General features: G+C 35.8%; 1 protein-coding gene across 4 annotated transcripts in view; it reads left to right on the forward strand.

Moving 5' to 3' along the window:
- Positions 1-22,613, forward strand: part of AsnRS-m (asparagine--tRNA ligase, mitochondrial) — a 202,884-nt gene that overhangs the window by 51,397 nt on the left and 128,874 nt on the right. For all 4 annotated transcript variants that reach the window (XM_090402537.1, XM_090402539.1, XM_090402536.1 and 1 more), the window contains exon 5: positions 10,816-10,896. In XM_090402537.1, the coding sequence (XP_090258663.1) occupies positions 10,816-10,896 (81 nt within the window). The remainder of the gene's footprint in view (positions 1-10,815; positions 10,897-22,613) is intronic.

Consider the following 22,613-nt stretch of genomic DNA (forward strand, 5'->3'; position numbering starts at 1 on the left):
TTAGTAATATTATCTACTGGTTCTAAAATTACATTGTGAGCAACAGCAAGTCTATGAATATATATATATATATATATATATATATATATATTAACACCATGATCATACATATACATTCCAATCAGTTGGTATGGAATGGTTTCCAATACTGGCTGAAGGTTGCCTCGAGTCCTGACATATTCTGGATACTACGTGTTAGATGGGCTGAATGTGTGCCATCCAGATTCTTGGAATTTTCATGCCACCGTTATTGTTGATATTTGTGTGGTTTATCAGAATTTTGCAGGCTTCCTTAAATTTTCTTTCATACCAGGTTTTAGTATGGTGTAAAGAGCAGGTACTTTTCCAGTCGATTTGGTGTAAGGTGTTGAGAGCATGATCTGAGAGGCCTGCTTCACCAAAATGGTTATATTTAATGTGCCTTATGTGTTCTTTCTTATGTATGGGAATTGTACATCCTATTTCACCGATGTACGGTAAGTTACAGGTGCAGTGAATGCAATAAACTCCAGGATGTGCTAATGGAAGGAGAGGATCCTTAGAGGAGTTGAATGTATTTTTAAGTTTAGTAGGTGGTTTAAAGGTGGCATTGAGATTATAATGGTGATTCTGTTGATCTGATTTTTTCCGATAATCCTTTAATGTATGGGACGGCTATGGTTTTACTGTAGTCTAGATTCCTTTTTGCTGATGTTTTATGAAGTATTTTATTGATAGTATTTTTGCTATAGCCATTATTTATGAATGTGTTGCTGATGATTTTTAGTTCCTGTTTCAGAGCTTGCTGGTTGGAGCAAATTGTTATAGCTCTGTTTTTTAAGGATGTTAATGACTCCATATTTTTGTGATGGGTAGTGGTATGAATTAGCGTGTATGTATTGGCAAGTGTGTGTCGGTTTGTGGTAGACCGTAAAGGATAGACTGCCTGAAGGAAGATGTGTGACCGGTGTATCTAGGAACAGGAGCGAGTTCTGATTTTCAATTTCGATGGTAAATTGTATGTATTCATGTTGTTTGTTTAGGTGGCTAAGGAATGTGTTTAGCGTTTGGCACCCATGTGGCCAGATAACGAACACATTGTCAACATATCTAAGCCACACTGTTGGTTTTAGAGTGGCGGAATCAATCGCACTTTGTTCAAAAGTTTCCATATAGAAGTTAGCGATTGGGGGGGGGGGGGGGAATAGTGGCGAGCCCATGGCTGTACCTTCTTTTTATAGGTAAAATTTCTTTTGCCACACAAAGTAACTGGACTGTAGTACATGGGCAAAGAGGGCCATAATGTCGGGCAGAAATTTGTTCCATAGTAGAAGGATTGTGTCATTGATTGGGACATTTGTGAAAAGGGCACGAACGTCAAAACTGACTAATAAGTCATCTTTGTCGAGTGCTATGTTTTTAATTTTGTTTATAAAGTGTTGTGTGTTCTTTATGTAGGAGGAGGAATGACCTACCTACTCCTTGAGTGTTGACACTAATTTCTTGGCTAAGTGGTAATTAGGGCTATCTATTCCTTCCACAATAGGTCGAAGCGGTCTGATGGCCATTTTGTTTGTGTACCTTCAGGACACCATATATTCTGGAAGAGTGGCCGTAGTGGGGTATAAGTTTTTTTTAACCGTGTCTGAGGGCCATGAAGTTATGGACTTAAGTAGTTTCTCTGTTTTATTCTTTATCCTTTTGTTGGGTTATAGTTTACCAGCTGATAGTTGCTGTTTTCGGATACTAGTTGATTCATCTGATGGATAGATCTAATCGTATTTTATCAGCTATATTGTTGGGTAGGGACCTAATGCCTCTTTCTATGTGGTAAATAAAATCCAATTTATTGACCTTTTTAGGTGCTATTGCGTTGTTAAGGCCTTTTTCGAGTAGTGCAAGTTTCCTGCTATTTAAGATGTGGCTTGATAAGTTGATCACATGGTTCTTGCTTGCAGGTGGTTGGTGGCTCCTTTTCTCCCTTGTTTGTTGTTTACCTGGGAGGAGATCTCCTGATGTTTGTTATCTGGCTACATTGGCACCAAATGCTAAACACATTTCTTAGCCACCTGAACAAACAACATGAACGCATACAATTTACCATCGAAATTGAAAATCAGAACTCGCTCCCGTTCCTAGATAACACTGGTCACACGTCTTCCTTCGGGCAGTCTATCCTTCACGGTCTACCACAAACCGACATACACTGGCCAATACATACGCGCTAATTCATGCCACCACCCATCACAAAAATATGGAGTCATTAACACCCTTAAAAACAGAGCTATAACAATTTGCTCCAACCAGCAAGCTCTGAAACAGGAACTAAAAATCATCAGTGACACATTCATAAATAATGGCTATAACAAAAATACCATCAATAAAATACTTCATAAAACATCAACAAAAAGGAATCTAGACTACAGTAAAATTATAGCCATCCCATACATTAAAGGGTCATCAGAAAAAATCAACAGAATCCTACACCATTATAACCTCAGTGCCACCTTTGAACCACCTACCAAACTTAAAAACATATTCAACTCCTGTAAGGATCTTCTCCTTCCATTAGCACATCCTGGAGTTTATTGCATTCACTGCACCTGTAACTTACCGTACATTGGTGAAACAGGATGTACAATCCCTATATGTAAGAAAGAACACATAAGGCACATTAAACATAACCATTTTGCTGAAGCAGGCCTCTCAGATCATGCTCTCAACACCTTACACCAAATCGACTGGAAAAGTACCCGCTCTTTACACCATACTAAAACCTGGAATGAAAGAAAATTAAGGAAGCCTGTGAAATTCTGATAAACTATCCAAATATCAACAATAACGGCAGCATAAAAATTCCAAGAATCTGGATGGCACACATTCAGCCCACCTAACACGTAGTATCCAGCATATGTCAGAACTCGAGGCAACATTGGAAACCATTCCATACCAACTGATTGGAATGTATATGTATGATCGTGGTGTTAATATATATATATATATATATATATATATATATATATATATATATATATATATATGTAAGATTAGGAGTAAAATAACCAAGTTTATAAAATTACTTGGTAACCCTAATATATATATATATAAATAAATAAAGGAATCTAGACTACAGTAAAATTAGACATAGACTTGCTGTTGCTCCCAATGTAATTTTACAACCAGTAAATAATATTACTAATAGGACTCTAGCGTTGATGTATATTTTTATTTATTTATTTTTTATTTTTTTCGCTAGAGGTCAGGCCAATAATTGTTGTAACGGTTGGTCAGTAAGTTTAACAAACCATGTAGATTGTAGTGTAGCTTGTTTTTCTGCATATAGTGCATATGCTCCAGAAGATGACCTTGATATAAAGGTCGAAATGTCGTAAGTGGATCTTAGTTTATATTAAACTAAAGTTTTACTCAAACATGGTAGTTGTCTCCATAATTTTCCAAAATGATAGATTAAAGGTTTATGCATTGTTCAAGTTGTAACAGTATTTACAGCTAGATTAGGTATAACTGTTTCTTATGGTTTATGTTTTGAATGTATACTTACTGGTTTTTCTCCCTGATGATATCCATGTTGCATTGGATGATGGATGAAATATATCAGAGTTTTTGAATAAAATTCTGCTTTTTTTTTTTACAGTTGTAAGCCTCGTAAGTAGCTATAAATATGTCTAGTGCACATGTTCCCTTAAAAATTTGATATAATTTGTTTTCTGTGAAAATCAGAAATGTTTAGAAGCTGAAAATACAGGGTGGCCATAAATTAACTTTCCCTCTTTGGAGGTATCTGTAGCTGAAACTAATACACGGAATGAGACCACATTTTATATTGAGACTTTCGAAGGCATGAGGAGATGAATTCCGCGAAAAAAATATTTAGAACCAAAAGTCGCTGATAGAGGAAATTTTGGTGCTGGCAGAGCTGAAAACTGTCAAATATTTGTAGTAAATGCAGGTAAAAAGGATTATGCAAATTTTACTGTGCATATGTGACAGCAGCAGCACCACCAATTCCACGTAAAAAGGGATTGGGAACGTTCAGGCAGTTATTCGAATGACTGACGAATTGTGCTCAATATGCATCCTACCTTGCCTCAGCAAGCTTTACTTGTTAAGTTGTTTTTACCTTAATCAGTGCAATGCCATAGCAGCCCTTTGGGAATTTAGGAGGCTTCATAACCTGCGTACAGGTCCTATGCCAGCTGTAGCACTGAGAGCTATGATTAAGAAGTTTGAAGAAACTGGATCACTAGGAGTTAGACCTGGCAGTAAAGTTAGACCTAGTCCAAGCTCTTATTCCATAGCTTGCCAACTTGATATGGCTTATGGTACAGTCTTGAAAATCTTGCAGAAAATGCTTCACTTCTATCCGTATAAGTTCAGCCGTGTGCAAGCACTAACTACTGCAGATTATGATAAGTGCATGACCTTTGTGCTAACGTTTTTTGCCCGAATGGAGGTCAACAATGACTGGCGTTGGAGAATATTGTGGAGTGATGAGGCTCATTTTTATCTGAATTGGTCGGTCAACACTCACAACTGCAGAATTTGGGCATCTGAACATTCCCAAGCGATCCTAAGTACCACTGCATTCTCCCAAAGTAACCATGTGGTGTAGCTTCACAGCCGATTTCATAATAGGACCATACTTTTTTTTGAGTGTATTACCCCTACAGGTCCTATAACCTGCTCCATTACTGGAGAGATTTATCGACGAATGATCGAAATTTTGTCATTCCTGCATTGCAGCAAAGACAATGTTTGGACTTTATAATTTTTATGTAGGATGGAGCGCGGCCACACATTGAACTTTCAGTAGTGTCTTTATGCCAGCATTTTAGTAATGAGAGGGTTATCAGTCAGTTCTTTCTGACGGCATGGCTGCCTCGATCCCCGGACATCACTCCATGTGACTTTTGGCTGTGGGGGTATTTGAAATCCGTTGTGTACGTTGGTGGCATTCCCAACTTGTATGTCTTGAAAAAGAACATAAAACAGGCTGTTATGAACATCCAATCCAACTCCTTACGCTCAGCTGTAGAGCATGTTGTACACAAGAAAGGTCAGCACATTGAAAATCGTATATGTGGTTCAGGGGGACCCTGATTCTGATGAATAAAACATTATTTCCTGAGTTTAATCACTACATTAATTTCTGTGTCTCTCGCAAGTTGTTGTTTTAGTTTAATTATTCTTATTATCATTGTAACGCACCACATATCCAGCTGGAATGAGTGACGTGGCTGTCGCTTACACTGTCGAAATGTTATTATTCCATTTTATCTGCCTTGAATGTAATTATCCACTTGTTTTGAGCTCTGCCAGCACCAAAATTTCCCCTATCAGCAAATTTTGGTACTAAATCTTTTTTTTTTTTTTTTTTTTTTTTTTTTTTTTTTTGCGGAAATCATCTCCCCATGCCTTCAAAAGTCTCAATGTAAAATTTGGTCTCATTCCATTTATTGGTTTTAGCTACAGATGCCTCCAAAGAGGGAAAGTTATTTTATGGCCACCCTGTATATAAAGTGAATTTCAGACTTTAAGAAGATAAAAGAAAAATCTGTTGAAAATATGTCTGTTAAACTCCCCCTCTCCCTTCTGTGCATGCAGTGCTAATTCTGTTGCATGTGGATGAAATGAAATAAATTGGATTGGTCTCTGGAATAGACCAAATTGTTGTTCAGCACGGAACAACAATTTGGAAATTCTTGTTTTGTTTTGTTAGTGATTCCCCCCCCCCCCCTCTTAAAAAAAAATACATATGCATTTCTGAAATAATCACACTTCATTGCATCATTTCATTTAACATAGATTTTATTAGAAAGGAAATTGTCAGCTGTTGGAATATAAGTGCATATTCTATGTGATATCTACTAGACCAGGGGTGGCCAACCTATGGCACATGCACCAAAAGTGGTGCATTGCATGATTAGAAGTGGCGCACTGAACCCCAGAGAAAAATTTTAAAAAATTTTGTATACGATTTATATATATATATATATACAGGGTGTTCGGGATAAATTTGACAGTTTCGTAAGGAAAAAGAAAATCTTCTTTGTATCTATTAAATTTAATGAATTGACAAAAAAACATTACAGGCAGAGTTAATTACAATACTATCAACAAGATTTACTCAAAATAACCACCATTAGCATCGATCACAGCTTCAATTCTGCTTCGGAACCTCGAACAAGCTGATGCTACAGTCTCCCTGGGAAGGGCCGCAAAAACTGTTTTAATTTTATCCATTAACTGGGCTTTTGTATTACTGGAAGTGCGATTGGTGTCTTTTTCAACTGCGCCCCATACAAAATAATCCATGGGGTTAAGGTCTGGGGAGTTTGGAGGCCAAACATTTGGACTGGTGAAGTCGTAGAAATTTTCAGACAACCATTTTTGACTTTTCCCAGAGGTGTGGCAAGGGGCCAAATCCTGCTGCCATACATACGGCCTACCATTGGCTACCCTTGTTATCCAGGGCGTGACTACAGTGAGCAACTCCACGAACAAAGCCCGAATTCCAATGCCAGGGTTCTTCAACACCTGTTCCTGCAGATTTGCGAGGAATTCTGCTGTACGAACGCAATCAGATCGTCTGCTAGGGATCTTTCTTCTTGCTACATCCTCGTAGTCACCATTGCAAGTCTCTAGTTCATGCCTGATTGTTTTACTGTATTCAGGGAGCATTGGGCAGCAGTCGTAATATCCTTATTTTGATGGCGGGCACGAATCATCATGATACAAGTTATTCTCTTCCATGATTCAGGTGGGTTCCAGCTATCCATCCTTTCTGACATCTTGTATATGAATGAAGAAGGGTCCAAACTTTTAAATGAAGAGAAGTGTGTGTTAATACATGTAACTTACGGAAAAATATAATTAATTATAAATATGTCAAATTTATCCCGAACACCCTGTATATATATATATATATATAAACACACAATTAACCTACCACTGAAATCTAGAGTGTGCACTTATTATACTTGTTTGATCTTGAAGCAACAGGCACTGGCAAATGCTGACTCTTGTGTCATAACGTTCGATGAACTTCTGATTCGATGTGAGTGAACAATTCTGTGTTTTCGAACTTATATGTTTTTATTAACAGTTCTTTAAGTTTAAGATAATATTTCTGTTTTCATGAAGGCTTAATATAGTTCTGTAAATTAAAAAAATTTTTTTTTTTTCATTTTGAACGCGTATGTTAAGTTCTTGCCCGCTCCCCTAATTTGCTGATTACTGAAACCTGCAATTATTCGGTGTATTTGTATGTGTGTTTTTTTATACAATATCTTTCCTTTTTATTGACGTATAGTAGGTTTATTCCTAAAATTTAACAGATCATCAGCAAAGCTTTCTTAATGAGGATGTTTGGGTTGTGTGTGTGTGTGTGTGTGTGAGATTGCCAGCTGATCGACTGTTTTATGGCAGGAAGCGATCTTGTATTTCATTGAACATAATATATTACAAGAGAGAGCGAAAACTCTTGAAGAAATATATATGTATGATTTTTAAACTTATAGAACTGTATTAGGCCTTCATGAAAACTTATATTATCTTATCTTAAACTTGTAGAACTGTTTTTGAATGTTCATAATGTTTAAAACGATAAAATGATTTAAATAAATTATTTAATAATAAGCTTTACTTTTTGAAATAATTTTTTTTTTTACAGTCAGTTACCCATTACTTTGCAAAAGAAAATGCGCAGAAGAAAAGCAGAAGGTGATAGTAAGCACCAGTTTAATGAACTGTGGGAAAATGAGTTCTTATTTATTGTAGATCCTTCAGGAAAACCATTGTGCATTGTTTGTGAAAGCACTCTCTCAGATAATAGAAGACATGATCTTAACAGACACTGTAGAAAACATCAAGCTGAATTAGAAGAAAAACTGAAGTTAGTTCCTGGGTCTGAGTTGCGGAAAGAATATGTGGTTAAGAAAAAGGAAGAAATAAAAAAGAGACAAAATATATTTGTGAAATGAAGTTGTGAAAGTGTGGCATTGCTGGAGGCATCTTATGAAATTGCCTTTGTGTTGGCTAAAAAACATAAGCTTTTCTCAGATGGAGAGGAAGTTGTTAAGCCCTGTCTCAAAAAATTTGCAAAATGTCTTGGTGATAAGAATGTTGAAAGAAACGTAAACCAAATTGCTCTGTCCAAGCAAACAATTACAAGACGCATTGAAGAACTTTCCTATGATGTTACTGAGCAATTGAAAGAACATGTTCATGCTTGTTCTTTCTTTTCTTTAACCTTGGACGAATCTGCTGACATATGTGACGTAGCCCAATTAAGCATTTTTATAAGAGGAATTGATGGTAATTTTAACATCTTTGAAGAACTTATCGCTCTTGAGTCACTTCATGGAAAAACCAGAGTCAGACATATTTGACAAAGTTAAGTCATGTCTAGAAAATCAACAACTAGATTCTAGTAAGCTCATCAGTGTTTGTGCTGATGAAGCACTGTCAATAGTAGGTAAAGTTTCTGGGACTGTAACTTTACTTGAAAGGTTTTTAGGTCGTTCTCTACTAAAGTATCACTGTATTATACATGAAGAATCTCTGTGTGGAAAAACTCTAAATTTGAAGCATGTTATGATACCAGTTGTAAAGTGTGTGAATAAAATTAGAGCAAGAGGGTTAAACAGAAGAGAATTCAGACAATATTGTGAACTGCTAGATATGGAATATGGTGATCTCATCCTTCATTGTGAGGTGCGCTGGCTTTCTAAAGGACAAGTTCTCAGTAGATTTTGGAAGCTGAAAGAAAGTGTTCATAATTTTCTGGAAGAGAAGGATGAGCTGCATGAGGAAAAAGCCCTGTTGTGTGATGAGAAATGGCTATTTCTCATCACACAACAGGCTATTTGATTTAGCATTTTTAGTTGATGTTACCAGCCACCTTAATGAATCTAAATTTGAAACTGCAGGACAAGAACAAATTGTTTCCTAGCTTAGTAAATGACATCAGTGCATTCAAAATGAAATTAAAACTGTTTCATCTCCCAGTTAGAAAATGGAGATTTAAGTCAATTTCCACATTTAAAAGAACACAGTGAATCTGTGAAGATAATGGCAGCTTTACAGAATATACTGAGAAACTCAGATTATTGCAAGAGTCCTTTAACAGTCGTTTTAGCAATTTTGCCGAAGAAGAAGACTGCATACTTGCATTTATAAATCCCTTTTCACTTACTGAACAAAAAATCTTGATGATGCCTAGTAACATACAAATGGAACTTATTGATCTCAAAGCCAATTCTTTATTGAAAATGAAATTTAATGAACTTCCATCACTCCCAGATACTTCTGATATAATTAATTTCTGGCGATCGTTGCCCTGTGAACATTTTCCAGAACTGAAAAAAATTTGCTCAGAGTTACATCTGTCATTTTGGAACTACATACAGATGCGAACAAGCATTTTCATCAATGAAAATGATTAAGAACAAACTATGGTCGTGACTGGGTGATTCAAATTTGAAACTGTTTTATGTGTTCTGTAACTGATTTAACTCCAAACATTATAAGCTTAGCAAAAGCAAAGCAATTTTAAAAGTCTCAATAAAATAATTAATGTTTATCTTGTCTTTATATGAAATCCTTTTATTTAAAACTGCTAAAAGTGTCTATATTACCATATATATAATAAATCATTTTATGCATAACTGTTAAATATATCCATATTACCATATTTTAAAAGGGCTGTAAAGTGCTATAAGTTTGTATGACACTAAAAAATGAAAAAATTGATGCATGAACTATAAAATGTTCACCACCCCTGTACTATATGTTACACACGATTTATCTGGCATTTCTGTTTGCTGTTACTAACTGCTGATTTCATTTTTTTTTTAACCCTAAAAATGTTAGTTTACGTTATGTCATAAGTGATAAAGCAACATTGAATTAGAGGATATCTGCTGCATGATTCTTAATAATGTTATGGATTACTGCACGTAATTCTTTCAAATGGAGGTATTGGATATCTTTCTGTATTGTTTCATTCAGTCTTGCAATCAGGGATCACATGATTCTGTTACCATGGAACCAGCCACAGTTTATTTTATATTCACCTGCTATTTTTTTCAGTTTTTGTCTTTGCCAAATTGGAACTATCCAAGCTATATGTTGGGTAATCATTATGCAGTGACTGCCATATTCTAGCTTTCCCTTCCCCCTGCTTTGTTGGGAATGATAACCACAAAAGTTTAATCAATATTTCAACTATGTGTGTTACATACTAATTATCCAGTTTTATTCTAGAGTGATGTGCAAAAACAAAGCTGGTCCAGGTGTTCTGAACTTTTTTTTTTTTTCACTGAACAGCACAGCAGTTTTTTTTTTTTTTTTTGATTCATCTTTATGAAATTCCATGTAAAATGATGCTGAACAAAGACAGTTTTCTCACAGGTGCATAGAACAGTTGTTCTTGGCATCACCATCAAACTGCTAAACAACAAAAATTATATGGCAGCATTATCATATAGTTTAACGGATGTGGTGATGATGATGATGCTGCTGCCACATTTCATTCTACAGTAAATGACATGACACAGTATCTGACTTATGCTACAAAATAGTCAGCTTTGCTGATTACTTGACGAGATGTTTCCAGCTACTATTCCATCAGTTTGACCCGATTTAACTGGTTTGTAATATGAATGGAATAGCAGGTAGGTATTAAATGGTTGATATTTTGTCAGTTGCTTCATATTTGTGAGCTCTCTTGTTTACTTCAGGGTTTATTCTTAGGTAATGAGAGTTGTATAAAACACTTGATCATTTTATATGAACTTCTCTATTTACTTCTAGGAAAAGGGTTTCCTACTTGTTCATGCTCCAGTTTTAACTAGTAATGATTGTGAAGGTGGCTGCCAAACTTTTTCTGTAAAGGTTAGTATATGGATTTTTTTCTTCTTGGACTTTATTCCTTTTATACACAAACGATGTTTAGTAAAAAATGTTTCCCTGTCAGATTCAGTGCACTGTTTGTTTCCCATCATGTTAAGTATATGAAAATAGTTGGAGAGCCTGTATAATATTTTGGAATGGAGAAGATTTTTGAAATGCAGATTGCAAAACTGTAAAGAAGTCAAAAGAAAAGTAAAATATTAATATAAAATCCAGTAAGAAGTATTTTTAGGTGGATTTTCATCATAATATTTTAGTACTATTTTAAAAAGTTTATTAATTCAGTAAGTGGGAAAAGAGGGAGTGGATAAGATTGTACTAAGTGTATATTTGTAATGTATAAATGTAAAAGTCCTGTCTCAGGACTTCTGCAGATGGATTGCCAGCTTCCTGTCTGGATGCATCCTATGTGTAATTGTAGATGGCTCCCTATCCTCCCACTATCCAACTAATGCTGGGGTCCCACAAGGTTCAGTTCTCTCACCGACCCTCTTCCTTCTGTACATCAATGACCTACTTCAGTTGACCTCCAACCCAATACACAGTTTTGCAGATGACAGCATTGTATTCCTCCCTACACAACTCACTTCAACCCACAGACTATCAACCACAACTTCCCTTAACGCAGACCTCCAAAGCATCCTCTGATGGGGCTCAGATAACCTCGTCAACTTCAACGCTAGTAAAACCCAGTTCTGTCTTATTTCCCACAAAAAAGAACCATTTCTCCCAGTATTATTTTTGATAACACTCAAATCCCCAGACAAGATGAAATTTCTCTTCTAGAAATTACCATGACATCAAGCCTCTCCTGGCATAAACACATCACAACCATTGCCTCCTCAGCTTCCAAAAAACTAGGCTTTCTCTTTCGCTCAAGACACAGCTGTTAACCTTATACAAATCGCAAATCCATCCAGCTATCAAATACTGTTCTCACATTTGAAGTGGGGCTCCTAAAAGTTCCCTCAAAATGCTTGACTCAATACAGAGGAGCTCTTACCGACTCACTCCTCACACTTTCACATAGACGTTTAGTCTCTGCAATTTGTATATTCTACAAATATTTTCATGGAAAATGCTCATCTTAAACAACATCAATAATTCCCCCACTCTGTACTAAACCCATTGGAACACATACAGCCACCTCCCAACATCCCTTCATAGTACACCTTGAAACCCACAGAATAAGTTTCTTTTCCTCCTCCTTCATCCCTACTACTGCTGTACTGTGGAACAGTCTCCCCCCCCCCCTGAGGTATTTCCCAAGGAATACAATATACAGGCTTTCAAATCGAATGTTAACAAGTTCCTCTTTTCCCATCCCACTACCCATATACGATACTAAAGTACTATAGGTTGACCAGCCAACCTCTTGTATATGGGCCCAACACCACATTTACAAAAAAAAAAAAAAAATAAATAATAATGATAAATAAGCTATGCATGTTATCAGCTAAAGTGTGCTGATGCATACTTGAATGAGCCATACTAACTTTAAAAGTAGTGTTTTGCACATTTGTATTACTGATAAAGGAAATTCAGCTCTCACAATCTTCGTCTCATATTGCTCTTTCATTGGGAAACTCACAGATACCAGCCTGCTTCATTTATGTCATCATCAAGAATTAAATATTATCAGAATTTATATTTCTCTCTTCTAAAGCACTCTTTACTGTATCAGTCCACCTAGATCTTGGTCTTCTGCAAGTCGAGTCTTTTCTTTCACCTAAACAAAGAGCAGTTCTTTAAGTAACCATACTACCTGAGATTAGATCTCTTAACACATTCCTGAATGCTAAGATTGTTAAATTCTTTCCTAATATCCTTATAATAAGATAGTGCCATTAATCAAGGCATTTCATTTCTAACTCAGCTCTCAAATTCATAAGTTAAAATTGGTTGGAACACTATCTTTTACATAGCTACTTTAGCATTTTGACTCATTTCTTTCTTATTCCATATAAATTTATTCACACTTCCTATCTCACTGCCTTTGCTAATTCCATTATCTATTTCCATATTTAATTTGCCATCTTCACTTAAAATTGTGCTAAAATAGCTAAAATGTTTTACTTGTTCTATATGTTCTCTATTCAGGATGCAGTTGATGTTTTCAATGTATCTACTTACGTTCACTATCTTTGTCTTTTTATTGTTGATTTTCATACCAGATTTTATACAGCAGTTATTCAGTTTAGTCAAGGAATTCTGCAGACTTGTACTGAAGTTATTTAGAAAAATAACATCATCTGCATAAAAAGCTGAGATTAACATCTCCAATTTCGATACCAGGTGTAATACTTTCAAATTTTCTTCATAATGCTTCAAAATGTTTTACTTGTTTTATAGGTTCTCTATTCAGGATGCAGTTGATGTTTTCAATGTATCTACTTACTTTCACTGTCTTTGTCTTTTTATTGTTGATTTTCATACCAGATTTTATACAACAGTTATTCAGTTTAGTCAAGGAATTCTGCAGACTTGTACTGAAGTTATTTAGAAAAATAACATCATCTGCATGAAAACGCTAAGATTAACATCTCCAATTTCAATACCAGGTGTACTTTCTAATTTTCTTCATAATGCGATCCATATAGATAATGAATAACAGTGGAGATAATGTGCACTTTTATCTTATACTTGATTTAACATCAAACCATCTTCCTGTACCTACCTCTTTCAATTCTAACTCCTGCATTACAACTCAAATACAGATTTATGTATTGCTTGATATAATATCCTGTTTATACTATGTTCAACAACTTTCTCTTGGCACCTTGTCATATGCTTTTACAGATCTACAAAACTTAAATACAGATCCTTGATCCCATGATTTCTCAGTTACTTTTCTTAAACTGAAAATCTGATCTTGACAACCTCTATTTGTCCTGAACCCAGCTTGTTATTCTCCAATTTTCCTTCTACAATTTTTCTTAGCCTTTTTTTTTTTTCAGGTATACTTGCATAAATTTTGCCATGAACACTCACTAGAGGAAATTCCATTGTAATTCTTACGTTGTTTATTTCTATTTTTTATAGATGGATACTATGAGAGCTCTACTGAAGTCATCTGGAATTTAACCCTCTCTGACCAGGCCTTCTGAATTATGTAGTGTAGCTACTGTGAAACTTTTATACCTCTATATTTAAGATTTCTGGTCGAATATCATCTATTCCAGCTGCCTTACCACATTTTTTAAGTTTTTGATGGCTTTTTCTACTTCAACTATTGATATGTATTCCTAATTGTATTCTCGTTGCATATTTACTACTTCCTTGCTGTCATTGCTTGTTTCATTTGATAATCTTTCAAAGTAATCACTTCAGACATCTAGACATTCAGCCCAAAGTTTTCATGTCATTTCTGGCTTTTTTTTTTCAACAGCCTGCAGAATATTTTGCCACTTTCCTGATATTTATTTTCTATGTTCTTATCACATCTTCAAATGACTTTTGTTTAACTACTCTTACACATATCTTATGGTTTTTCTCTGTATTTTCTGCTCTCATCTGGATTGATTAGTCCCTGACTTTCAGTATGTTTTCTTCTTTTGTAGAATACTTCTTTAACTTTGTCAGTCTATCATGAAGATCTGATTTTTCTGTGTTTACAGACAACTTTATCCCTGACTGAATCTCTTAATATTTCTTCATATTTTGCCATTAGTCAAGCAGCTTATTTTAGTTATCTTTTTAGTATGCAAAAGACACAGTATTTGCCCTCACTGGAAATACTCAGCGTATCATAAATTCAAAACTTTTTTAATGTGAAATGTTTCCTTTATGCAGTAAAACTGGTTGCCACCATTACACTACTACTACTTCAACTAAGATTTAGGGGTTATCTTGGGCAGGGACCTAGAAATCCACTCACCACTGGTGAATTCATTTTCAGTGTCATTAAGATAGTAAGTATCTTATGTAATTAATTTAAATAGTTAATTCCTTTGTAGACTGTTTGTTCATGCCGAAAGTTTTAGTTTTTTTTGTTTTTTTTTTTAATGTTTACACCAACAAAAGGTTATTTGCAAGCCTGTAGTACATTTTGTACCATGAGCGGGCCAAGGATATATTTTCTATTTTTATCAATTATATATTTGTTCATTTTTTATTTTTATATAGTCTGGAACTTGCTCTATAGACCAAACAAGGAACTTTTTCGAGCCACTTCAGACCTCTAATAAGTGGGATGGTGGTCTCACACTAGGCAGTGAAATCCAAATCATGTAGAGCAAGGCAACTTTTACAAACATCCATGCCCAAAATGACCACAGTCCTCAGCCTTTTCGTTGAAGGGCAGGTATGCTATTTACTTGGCCAACCAGGCCAGCATCAAAGATACCTTACTGCTATTTCAGAAATGCAAAGTAATTCTTATCTATGACAACAGGTGGCACTATTTATCTCTCACCCCATTATAAATTAAAACTTACCCTGCATCCACAGATTAATTTTGAAATAAATAGACAACTATTCTGAAACATTTTATTTTGCGAACTTTGCAAGTCATCACCATTTATATAAAAATCAGATATCATTAAACAAAAAAAATTAACAAGACAGATTTTAATTTTCTTCCAACTGTAATTCTCCCAGCACTTCTCTTTAACCCTTAAGTATGTATGCAGTTGTAATGTAGTATGTATTAGCATAAGCTTTTTTCACAATTCACAACATCTTGGTATTAGTTATATCATGAATTAATTATATGCAGTACTTGAACATACATAATGAAAACATCATGTATGTTCACATAAAAAAATAAACAGCTTTTTAGTAGTATTATTTTAAAAGCAAACAAACAATAATCTTACAAAGACAAGTCGGAGACTCGATCGCATTATTGACATTTCATCATGAAAAGTTTGTCTGGCTCCATTTCAAGCATTGATCATTTTATGTAGTTTTGGCAAACTTGTCTTTCCCATTGAACTATTTTATGGATAATTTATTATATTTAATTATATAATTATATTAATATATTTAATAATATAATTACATGAAAGGTTGTAAACCTGTTGTACACTTAGAGTGGGCAATAAATGAAAGGAAATGCAAACTGCACCTTTTGGTTCAGTAAAGTGTAAAACTGAAGGCTAAAGTAAGGCATCAGAATATACTAAAAACACTTAAGAGAAAAGTTGTGTTGTGTCATCAACTAAAAAAAAATCATGATGTGCTTTCTAGACAGATGGCTCAAGGAATTCAAGTGGTTGTGCTATGAAGATAAAGGTGCATTCATATAATGTATAAAAATATCCTGGGAATGCTGACAGAAACACTAGATTGTTACAAGGCGTTCATGGCCTTTTTAAAGTGAAGACATTTAGGTTTTGTGAGACTTCAATTTTCACACATACAAAAAAAAAAAAATCTGTGACATAGACTTGTCCAGAAATTGATATACATCTAGTTGTTTTCCATAGCAACTGGAACTTCCGAAGTGCCTTTTTAAATATAGCCTGTTATAAAGCTAAATTCAATAAACTATTAACTGACTTCAAAAATTTATATCCAGTAGCAAAACAGTATCAAAATGAAATGTATAGAATTTGTATCTGTTACTTCTAATTAAACAAAAATTAGTTAAGGAAATCAAAGGCTCCATTAGTGAATCTTCTTGTTGATGCTTCTTCACATATTTCAAATGAGAAGAAACTCATCCATTATACAAGATGCATACATAAAAATTGGATGAAGCATTTGTTTACATAATTCCTCTTAAAATCAGTTGCAGTGTACTTTGATAGATGAGAGTGAGAGAGAGAGAGAGTGTGTGTGAAATGAGAAGACTAGTAATTGGTTAAAAGGCAAGTGGAACAAATGTAGCATGCATTAGGGGGGGGGGGAACTAGTGACATTAAAGAACTCTTAAAAATTATTGTACATAATTTGAATTTGATGTTTTAAATTTTGTTATGAATGATGCTCTCTTTGTTGATGAAATTGAAATGGTGGTAAATGTGTGTGTGTGTGTGTGTGTGTGTGTGTGTGTGTGTGTGTGTGTGTGTGTGTGTGTGTGTGTGTGTGTGTGTGTGTGTGTGTGTACACACACACACTTTTTACCACAATTCATACTATGGACAAGTAAATTTTTTTTGTGACCAGTGCATTAAAGTGATATTTCTGGATCCAGATCATGGGAAATGTTGATAAAACCATTTGAGTTATATGATCAGGCACAAATGTTCTTTATATGATCCTTTTAACCTGTATTCCTGCTCCAAAGATTAGTATGATCTTTTGGTACATGTAATATGTGTATTTCAAGTATCAGTATATTTCACCATGCTACTTAGACAGATTCCATAGTACTCAAGATATTTTGAGGATTCTGTCATTCAACCTGACTTGAATAAGATAAGACATATCCATAAATGTATATTCAGACTAGTTTGCATATTTTGCAAGAGGAAAAGAAATACTGCTGTTTCATTTGAACACAAACTAATTTTCTTTTGCTTGAAAATAAAAATTAATAAACTTTTTCCTGTTGTAAACAGGATTTAAATTAAGGTTTCTTGTTCAGTCAAGTGAATTCACTTAACAGTTTTTAACACATAAGATAAAAATGATTGTGTGTTGTGTTTAGTGGTTCAGAGAGAAAATTGTTGAATTTTTGTGATTTATTTTGAAGTATTTAAAATGAAATACTATTTCATTTTAAATACTTAAAGTACAAAATACTTAGTGTACAAACATTTAGAAAGACTTTAAAATAAATTGGAGAATACTTGACAGTAGACAGTATAGTATTGACAATAGACTGGAAAAGGGTAATACAGATATCCCTCGATTAACACGGTTAATTAATCCCTCGATGTTACCACGTATATCAAAATCGCGTTAATCAAATCTAATAATCAATGGTAAAAAGTACAGTTCATCCCTGATCAATTACTGTACTAATAGTTCGTTTTATATGGTACTCTTTTAGGAAAGATAAAAAATGAATGCAAAGTAAATGGTTAATAAATACTTGTACCTACATTAGTTACTGCAATTTTTTTTTAATCAAAAGAAGTTATAAAGAGGTTGTTTGAACAGTTTTAGTTTTTTTCTTATCGGCATAAATTCTATGATAACAAGCAAAATGACTCTCCAGACCTCGACAAACAAACATTTTTCGATTAACATCTGGATCTATATCCATTACTTGCTGCTTAAGCGATTCTAAACTGCGAAATATTCCATCCAGTTCTTTGACTGTTATTTCCTTTGGAACGTCATCTTCACATTCCATTTGTTCGTTGTCTTCATATGTGCATTGTTCAATTTCAAGAAGATCGTTGTTACTGAAATCTTTTGAATTTGAATCCAATAATTCTTTAACATCTTCTGCATCAACACCATCAAAACCGAGGTCTTCACCAATTGCAGTGATTTCTTTGACCACGTTGTTCACAGGATTTTGAAAACAATCTAAGTCATTAGCGCATTCTGCCAGAAGGTTTTTCCAAACAGCTTTCATGCAACTAGAAGACACTTGCTCCCATGAGTTACGAATGTTCTCAATTGCGTGTTTAATGTTAAATTTTTTCCAAAATTCGTGGAGTGTAATCGCATTTTCTCCCGTTGTTGTTGTTTCTACTACTTTTGAGAATGTCTTTTTAAGAAAATAGGCTTTGAAAGTTGCAATGATGCCCATGTCCATGGGTTGTAGCAATGATGTCGTATTTGGTGGGAACAATAAAACGTTCACATTCTCACACAGATCATTAAGAGAATTTGGATGACCACGAGGCTAGCACCCTCGTGGTGTGAGCATGATTTTGCATGGTAAATTTAAAGGCACGTTAATCAAAACTCTTGCTGCATATATCAAGGGATTGCCGCAATAATCAAATCCGCATTAAGCAAGGGATACCTGTATTTCAATTAATGTGGAATGTGCAATGGTGGAAGGTCAGGAGAACAGAGAGGATCTCAATAAGGAAATAGCATGCTTACGTGTAATCCTTTGCAGGACCAGGCACAAAATCAAAAGATTGCAGAGCTGAGAAGAGATAAAAGCAAGAGATTTAGGTAAGAAACAAGATCATATGAATAAACGAGAGAAAACAGCATAAGGAGAAAATTTTCTACAGAGGCTCTATGATCAAAGGAGTAAGTGAAAGTATAACAAAATCTTTCTCTAGTGTGAAAATTAATAATATTAGTAATGCTATCAGGATGTATAAAATAATTTTTTTGGTTTGCATTAATGACCTGAGAGGTGAGAAATATTGCATGTGGGAGGGAGGATATGAAAGAGTTATTAGAAGGTTATAAGTCTCCTAACATGCTATAATAAAGTCACGTGCACACAAGTACTAATAACAGCAAATGAGACTGAAGCTAGGAAGCTAGCATTTCCTAAAGTCCTGATGGTGCCCCCTGGCAGGCTATATTGGTAGTTCTTGGCCTTTGGGCTGAAGTTCTTCTGATAAAAGTTTCCCAAATTTGGGGCAGTTTCATGCATCCAAATTTGTTGAGGTTTGGCATGTTCCTAAGGGCCGAGGCTGATTCCATGAATAGTCTTTCATACTTGAACTTGCTGCGGTGTATTACTGTGGCTTTCTTCCATCTTATTCTGTGGCGAGTATCCAGAGCGTGGTCTGCAAGCCCAGAGTGGCTGTATCAGAGTGGCCAGAGTGACATATCAACAAGTTTGATAAATTAACAAAGAACTCGGCGCCCAAACTACAAACCAACACTGTTGTTAACCTATCGTCAGCTACCTTAAAGCCAGAAGCACTCCACGCTCTGTCACGTGGTCACAACTTCGCCATTGCTCCTAGGAAATTACCGGCCGAGGAATTAATGATTCAAATTGAACGCGGGATTCGCCAACTGCCTAACCACATCACCAACGATATCAGATTGGATGTAGCCTGTGTTCTCAACAAAGCAAAACCTCCAAAATCCAACATATCCAGTAGTGAATACAAGGCACTACAAGAATTGAAAAGAAACAAAAAAATAGTGATCACCAAAGCGGATAAGGGAAACGCCACTGTGGTACTTAATCTTAAAGATTACACAGGTAAGCTCAAGGCTTTATTATTAGATCGTTCCACTTACCTCCCCATTGATTACAATCCCACCAACTCACAAATTAGAAAACTCCATAGGCTCCTTAAGAAGGTCACTTCTTGGCCTGTGGAGATTACCAACAAACTAAAACCCTATAACTCTAGACCCCCCCGCATATATGGGCTCCCAAAAATACACAAAGAAAATGTGCCATTACGTCCCATAGTGGATGGCATTGATTCCCCCACTTACAAACTAGCCAAGCATTTAGCCAAAGCGCTCTCACACTATACTGGCAATACACCATCACACATAAAAAAACTCAGCCCACTTCAAAGCCAGTATAGAAAACCTTACACTCCAACATAATGACATAATGGTCAGTTTTGATGTCTGGTCTCCTCCCTATTCACGAATGTCCCCCTCAAAGAAACCTTAGAGCTAATCCAAGCTAAATTTCCTCCCGATATCTCAGCCCTATTTCAGTTTACAATGAACTCAGGCTATTTCGTTTGGCAGGAAAAATTCTACAAACAGATAGAGGGGACAGCCATGGGTTCACCACTTTCCCCACCCTTGGCCAACTTCTTCATGGAGATGTTTGAAGAGAAAGCCTTAAACTCAGCCCCACAAAAACCTACCATATGGCTTCGATACGTTGATGATGTTTTCGCTATTTGGCCACATGGCCCGGATTCACTCCTCTCCTTCCTAACACACTTGAACAACCAACACCCTAGAATCAAATTCACCCTGGAAAAAGAGGAAAACAATAACCTCCCCTTCCTAGACACACTAGTCACCTGCCAACCTGATGGAACCTTGGTTTTCTCAGTTTATAGAAAACCCACCCATACAGGCAGATACATTCACCAACAATCCCCCCCCCCCCTCACAACAATATGGAGTTATTAAAACATTATTCAACAGGGCAAAAACAATCTGTTCTAATGATCAAGCCCTAACCACTGAACTAAATCACATCCGTGACACTTTCTCAGCCAACAGCTACCCCCTCCAAAAAATCCAAAAAATACTTAACCCAGTTATCCACAACCCACCACCCCCTCCCCTTCACAAAAAAGATTACTCTAAATCTATCACGATTCCCTACATCAGAGGCACCTCGGAAAAAATCAAAAAAATCCTAAAAAAACATGACTTGACCACTTGTTACAGACCACATAGAAAACTGGCATCCCTTATCCGCTCCACCAAAGACCAACCACTTCCCCTAGACCTACCTGGTGTATACCAGGTCCCTTGCAGCTGTAAACTGTCCTACTTTGGCCAAACAGGCAGGACAGCAAATATCAGAATCTCAGAACACAAGGATTACATCCGATTTTACCAGTACAGCCACTCTGGGCTTGCAGACCACGCTCTGGATACTCGCCACAGAATAAGATGGAAGAAAGCCACAGTAATACACTGCAGCAAGTTCAAGTATGAAAGACTATTCATGGAATCAGCCTCGGCCCTTAGGAACATGCCAAACCTCAACAAATTTGGATGCATGAAACTGCCCCAAATTTGGGAAACTTTTATCAGAAGAACTTCAGCCCAAAGGCCAAGAACTACCAATATAGCCCGCCAGGGGGCACCATCAGGACTTTAGGAAACGCTAGCTTCCTAGCTTCAGTCTCATTTGCTGTTATTAGTACTTGTGTGCACGTGTCTTTTAGTAAGTTCCCAAGAAGATGGCAACGTGACGTTCGCCGAAATATCGGAATGTATATATTAAAGTTTATTTAATCTATATTTCTAGTATACGCTGTCAATTCCTTAAATATTAGTTATCATGTCTAACCAGCGTATAAGCCTCTCAACAAGAATGCTATAATAAAAGCAGACCATGGAGGGAGGGGGGAATTGATAGCAAATGAATCAATACACAAGATGTGCACAAGAAATCATGTAGAGCTTGTGTACCTATGATTGAATTTGACAGATAGAGGGATTTATATAATGCTGACAGACTGCACTTAACTGAATTCGGAGTTAAATATTAAAGCTTTGTTAAATGACAGTGTGGAAATGCAGAGTCTAAAAAACTGAAGCAGTTAGAGTCAATACAGATGTGTGTGTGTGTGTAGGCACCTGTGAAGTGAATGACTGTTGGGGGGGGGAGTTCATAGATGATGTGAAAGACATCTGTTGGCAAATTAGTACAATGAGTGCAGGTTGGGTGATTATTATGGGGGACTTCAACTACGGAGACATAGACTGGAAGGAGGAAACAGTAAGGAAATGGAATTTATACACCTGCTGAGAGATAATTGCTTGAAGCAGCATGTGATGGAGAGGACTTGGGATACAAGAATGTTGGATCTGATGAAATGTGGAAAGTTGCTAAGCTTGTCATTATTTTACAAAAAGTTGTAAAATAATGACAAGCTTAGGAGCAGTACTGAGGCATAAAAACCTGCAAGGGTATCTGGAGAAAGCAGTATCAGACTGTGTATACCAAAGGTGAGGAAGAATAATCAGGTAGGAAATGGATGACAAGTATCATTAAGCAGAAGCTACAAAAAAAAAAAATAATAAATAAATAAAAATAAAATAAGAAATAGACAGTGGCTTAGTTGACCATCATGCAACTAGCACAAGAAATCTATCTGGTTGGGTTGGCTGAGTGGCTACCATATCTGCTCTCCACCCAACAGGTATTGGGTACAAAA

This window comes from Typopeltis vanoorti, chromosome 13 (assembly GCF_054136105.1).
Source record: "Typopeltis vanoorti isolate ZY-2024b chromosome 13, IOZ_Tvanoo_1.0, whole genome shotgun sequence".
NCBI lineage: Eukaryota > Metazoa > Arthropoda > Arachnida > Uropygi > Thelyphonidae > Typopeltis > Typopeltis vanoorti.